General features: G+C 36.2%; 1 protein-coding gene across 2 annotated transcripts in view; it reads left to right on the top strand.

Annotated features, from left to right (window-relative positions):
• Positions 1-4,209: 4,209 nt before the first annotated feature.
• Positions 4,210-6,000, top strand: part of Lsm10 (U7 small nuclear RNA associated Lsm10) — a 29,681-nt gene continuing 27,890 nt past the window's right edge. Inside the window, exon 1 of one of the 2 annotated variants that reach the window (XM_083123911.1) lies at positions 4,210-4,470. In XM_083123911.1, the coding sequence (XP_082980037.1) occupies positions 4,268-4,470 (203 nt within the window). In that variant the 5' untranslated portion in view covers positions 4,210-4,267. Of the gene's footprint in view, positions 4,471-4,545; positions 4,659-6,000 lie in introns of those variants that run through there. The other variant, XM_083123912.1, reaches the window with a different exon arrangement.

Below are 6,000 nucleotides of genomic sequence, written 5' to 3'. Positions count from 1 at the left end.
CACAGGCTATAGCTTTAGAACTATTTCTCAGAGAAACCTAATATCCAAGACTTTCTGAAATTGGTCTGACAAGGAATGACCCATATAATTTCTTTACTGATATTTAAATGTAGTTGCGGTAGCTCAGTCATTAAGGCGTCTGACTACCATGTGAGAGATCCGGGTTCGATCACCGGCGGGGGAGAACCAGGAATTTTTCCACCTGTTCAAGCAGCTCCGGTACCCACCCAGCATCGTATAAAGTTGGTACCTAGAGAAAACTCAAGGGGGGGGTTAAGGCAGCCAGGGGCATGGTGCTGATCACATCACCTCCACCTTCGGCTGTGATCAAGAAATTGTGGGGACCTAACCTCACACCCCCTATACGCCATCATGGCATGGTGCATAACACAGGGGAGCACTTTACTTTACTGATATTTAAAAACTGTTTAAGCTATGTATATGATGCATCATATCTGGTTGAAAATATATGTAACTTTTTGAATTTGGTATTGCATAGCCTTTTTATATAAATAAATTTTAATATAAGTTGTCTTACTTCTGTGTACATGGACATCTCCAGGATCTTTTCGAGGGGGGTGGGCAGGAATATTTTTACCCCTCAAAAAACACTATTTCAGTCTGAAATTATCATGTTTCTTCAATGAATTTATAATAAATAACATGAATTACCGTGACTGAAATGAAATTATGTGTGAAATATGTAGTTTTTAAGTGGACAGTCATTTTCCTTGGCTCCTTTCGGATGTCCATATCTGTGTATGTAAATTACAGTGGCACATTCTCCAATTACCACGATTACAGCTAGTAAACCAACTTTTTTCATATTGTATTTAATTTAAAGTATGGTTTATTGCTCATTATATATTCTGCAAGCTACGAAAACAAGCTTCTAAACCAGCTAAAAACTTAAAAACTGGTCTCCATCACACCCTTCTGATGACCAGGTTTCCTCCCAGATTGTAGGTAAGGGAGACGAAAAGAAAGTAGGAGAGTGGTTATTTAAAAACATGAGGCTTCAGGGTGCTTGGCAGAGAGAATGTTGTTATGTGAAGGGAAATTTATCTTGCTACAGGGAAACCTATGTCCAATTGTAGGTAAAGATTGAATTTTATGAAAAATTTAAAAAAGCAGAAAATTTGAAGTTGTTGGATTTCCATTTTCTTTTATTTACTAGCATGCCTTCATTAGTGTTTTCTTCTATTACATATATTACATCTATTACATAGGCCTTCATCTGGTACACTAGATCAAATTTTCAGAAACCTGTGCGTTACTATATAAAAAGCAGGGTACCAGTTAGATATAGTGAAAACACAATTAACTCCAAATAATTTACATTTGTACTTACCTTATTTGCATAGCGGAACATTTTTCAACTTGGGATTATGTTTTTTTTCACTGAAAAAAGTGTAATTTTTCAGATTACAAGTATTTATTGGTCGTTGCTAATTCGCTTTCGTTACACACAATATGGCGGGCAAATCTTGACTCACGTTGTCTATCGTCAGCTGATATGCAGTGTTTCCAAACTTATGAACCGAAAAATGCCGCACAAACTATTCACAAAAGGTTTTTAAGCGAAAATTGATCCACAAACCATTCATGGAAGGTTAAGTTAGGTTAGGCAAAAATAGAAAATTAAATTGGGGGAAAAAACCGCTCACACGTCATCTTGTAAAACTACAGTGTGGTTGCTACACTAACACTTATTAACCGAAAAAAGATAGTTTTTAGGCTAACACTGATCCACAAACCATTCACAGAAGGTTAGGTTAGGTTCAGTTCGGTTAGGCAAAAATAGAAAATTAAATTGGAAAAAAAAACTCGCTCATACATCATCTTGTAAAACGACTGCGTGGTTGCTACACTGACAGGGGGTTACATATTCGAATGCACGGAACATTTGATTCACGTAGTCGACGGTAATGGTGGCACGAGCTATCGTGCAACGGAGATACATTAATGTCGAAAATGACATTATTTACCGGCCGAATAAGTTGCACGAATTGAAAGAACACTATTCCCAGCTTCCAAAAGTCCACAGGAACTCAATTCCGTAAGTACTTTCCCATCATTTCTCCTGTAAATTTGAAGAATTCTGTTTTCACTATATCTAACTGTTACCAAAAGCAGAATTTATACTAGCATTAACATGAACTCATTTCCTAAAGTATATATTTTGGTCCTTTTCATCATGGACGTAATGGCATTTTAACTTTGTGTTCTGTAATTTATCATCAAATTCTAAACAGGGTCATTCCATGTGAAAATGCTTAAAGAACTAAACCTGACCCACCTAACTACGAAAGTATGAGTGCAAAATGTGCAATTTTTTCAACACCTTTAAATTGCAGTATTTTGGCAATCATGGCACCTGTAGAAGCTTATTGAACAAAATCTTCAAACATTTTGATACACGAATGACTGGTGTCAAGCACATGGGGCCGTTTACCCACCATACCCCTCCTGAATAACATTGACATTTATATTAATCGACAGATTTTGATGTTTTGCATAATATAAAATTAGTTGCAGCGTGCGGAAAACACAAATAACTGAGATATTCGATCATAAAGTATGACCAGCAAAAGCAAAAACCTGCCATTTTGGAGTGCTTCCGCCGCTTGTTATTATTAAAACCCTTTGTATGCACACTCAAATAGCAAAAGAACAAGTCGATAATAACTATTGGTACCAAACCTAACCTAACTATGTAAAATTATACTTGCTGTTGTAGAATGTCGTTTTGGGTGTTACATTCAATTGCGCAAAACTTTCAGGCTCTTATTGGTAAAGAAACGCTTTATTTCACAGTGGCACATTTTCGCGAGCTAAAATCAACTGAAAACGTTCACAAACAACAAAATATTCATATACCATGCAAAACCTTTCACATTCTATAGAGGGTGTACACAGGGTCAAGGGTGCCAAACTCCACAGTATGTGTTAACAGACGTAAATCGAAATCGAACCATGTAAAAATTACGTATGTAGCATGATGAAATCGCAATAAAACAAAAGGAACTTGGGCCCCAAAATCACTATAAATTGGGTATTTATGAAAAAATGTGGGGGTTATACGGATATATCACTGCCTCACATAACACACCCATATCAACATGTTTCAAGAAGCTTGCACTAAAATATCATTAACTATTTAATGTAAAAAAAACAGTGCATTAATTACAACCCCTCACAGAAGAGGTTTATTGAGAAATATTAATCTGGCTAGGTCTAACATTGCATTTAGAGCGGTGTAGGGGTAAATTTACAGCCAAAGTAACTGTAAAATGGGCATTTGTGAAAAAATGTGGGGTTTGTGCTGATAAATCACTGCCTCGCAGTACATACCCATATTAGCATGTTGCATATTGCTGGAATCTTGCACTAAACAATCATTACGCCAATGCTAAGGTTTCTCTTACAGACATTTCTTTCGTCACAGCTCCTCTTCCATTTTTCAGTATCATAATTTTATACTCTAGTTATTGCATTATTGATTCAACTGTCTTGTCTACTCACTTTCGGCGAGTTTGTATCTTGCAGTTTTTAATATAATTTTATACTCCAGTTATTGCATTATTATCATTATTGATTCAACTGTCTACTAACTTTCGGGAGTTTGTAAAAGGATTTCACCTGAAAATGATATCAATCCGACAAATTATTCACACACTTCTTTATAATTAACATATATTCAATTGATATACAGAATAAGACAACAACAAACAACACGCTTCGGTATCTGATCTTCATTTGTTTACATGACGATTGCGCGAGGCCCCTTAATTAGGATTTCATCATCACTTCCGGTGCTAGTCCTGTCCTATGTGGAAAAAGAAATTTCGCAATCCGGACACGGCCCTAACCTCTCCGTGAATGGTTTGTGGGGCACCGTAAAAAAATGTCAGTAAATAATGAGCAATCGTGCATTGTCACAGACCCCCCTTTTTTGGAATTTCCACACGTGAGCGCCAAATTTTAACAACTTCAGATTCGTGATTAGAAGCCCTAAATTAGTGAGTATGCGAAATATGGACGGAATTGGAGAAGGGTCCGGTATTGTAAAATCATACCGTAGTTTCTTCTGTAAAAATGAAGAAATGTGTCTCCGATGTATGAAACTGTTACCATTAATTAAATTCGTTCGTCAGAGTCACATGAGCAAGAGCATAGGCCAAGAGCAGCGCCAACACCACCAAAGGCGAGATCCAAAACAAAATGCTAACCAACCAAAGTTTGTCAACATGTTTACATTGTTTGCATGATAAATATGTCCATGTTTATACGTTCGATCTTCTTGATATCCACGGTGCGAAATTTGATTCTTGTAATGGAGTCACGTAAAGAAAAGTTCCTTTTAAAAAATGGTTTAGTGTGTTTAGTGCATGCACTGGAAGGGAGAATAACTACAATAGACCTGAGAAACGAAACCTCAGTTACAGGGAAAATTGAGGAAGCAGATGGGTAAGTTCAACAGAAATATGCAATTTTTCGTTAACCCTTTCTGCATGCCAATCTGCGCAAGTCGTAATCAACTTGTGTAAATATTCATGTTGGTCATGTGGAGGGTAGCAATATATATGATTCACAAGATGGTGTGAAGCGTATAGCATCTATTGGCACATTACGAAACGTGACTAAAATTTTATGAGGTGCAGTATTTAATTTAGTAAATGCAGGGAATCTAGAACAACTCATTTTTAGCCCCCTCCCTCCCCTGTGCTTGATCAGTTTTCACCAATTTTAAACATTTCTTTGAGTCTTTGGCACTTTCCTGTCCCCGCAATAGGGCTCAAGTTCCGAGTGTGTAATTTCAGTATCATCAGGATACATATGCCTTTTCTACATGAACTGAATACTGCACATAGGCAAATTTCTCGTATCAGACAAACGGGTTTCTTCAAATACATATATATATATATATACACACACCGAACAGATATTTCTACTACTTATTGCAATTTTTGTACATAACAAAATTTCAATCCAGTTCTTATGTGGTTATGTATGCATTCCGTCTATGTCCTTACAACGTTATTATTTATACGTTTTTAGTAAGTTAGGATTAATTGGTAACAGTTCGTTATATCGGAGACACATTTCTTCATTTTTACAGAAGAAACTATGGGTAAAATTTGATCACGTGACGAACACGGTGGTAGGTATTTTTCGGTGAAGAAGGTTGGAAACATTGCATACCTACAACTCTAGTCAACCTCTGCCCGCCATATTGTGTGTTGCGGAAGCGAAAAAAGGAATAACAAAAACTACTCTCTATGTGAAAAATTATGTTTGTTTTCGTGTAAAAAGCATAACGGCACCTTGAACTATGTTCCGCAATACACAATTGGTAAGTACAAGCCATGCAAAACACAAAATATCCAATTTTAATGTGTCTTCGATATAATGAACTGTTACCGTATAATTACCTTAGAACTTCAGCTCCCCTTGACCTCCCATACATGCGTATGTATGTACAAAATTGACCATCGGCTGCATATAGCAATGTCTCAATGAGTGTGATCACTTGCACAACTTACTTTTTGTGACATAATTCCTCACAAATTTCAGCATTTGCCAGCATACAACATTTTTGAGGAAAAAGCTTTTATCACAATTTATAATTGATTTAGAGTATTTCAAATATAAAGTAATATGTAGGTCTACTTTCAACAAATAACTTAACCTAATCTAACTAGGAAAGAAAACATTTTAATCTTCTTTGTCACACATCGTAAGGAAGCAATAACAAAATCGTCTAAATAACAGAAAATTTCCAGAAATGAAGGTAATCAAAAAACTGGGTATCGGCACGTAAGACACACTGTGCTTTTCGGACCTATTTTTAATGGAAGAAAGTGTGTCTGATACGCCGGCAAGTACGGTAATACTTCAACACATTTAAAATGCAAAATTTACCACCTGCAGGTAACAACAAAATATGTTAAATAAAAGAACAACATTGTTAAATAAGTCAACTAACAGCATTGTCAG

This window comes from Lepisma saccharinum, chromosome 6 (assembly GCF_977018435.1).
Source record: "Lepisma saccharinum chromosome 6, izLepSacc3.1, whole genome shotgun sequence".
Lineage (NCBI taxonomy): Eukaryota > Metazoa > Arthropoda > Insecta > Zygentoma > Lepismatidae > Lepisma > Lepisma saccharinum.
The sequence above is the reverse complement of the archived record's forward strand: the minus strand, read 5'-3'. Positions and strand labels throughout refer to the sequence as shown.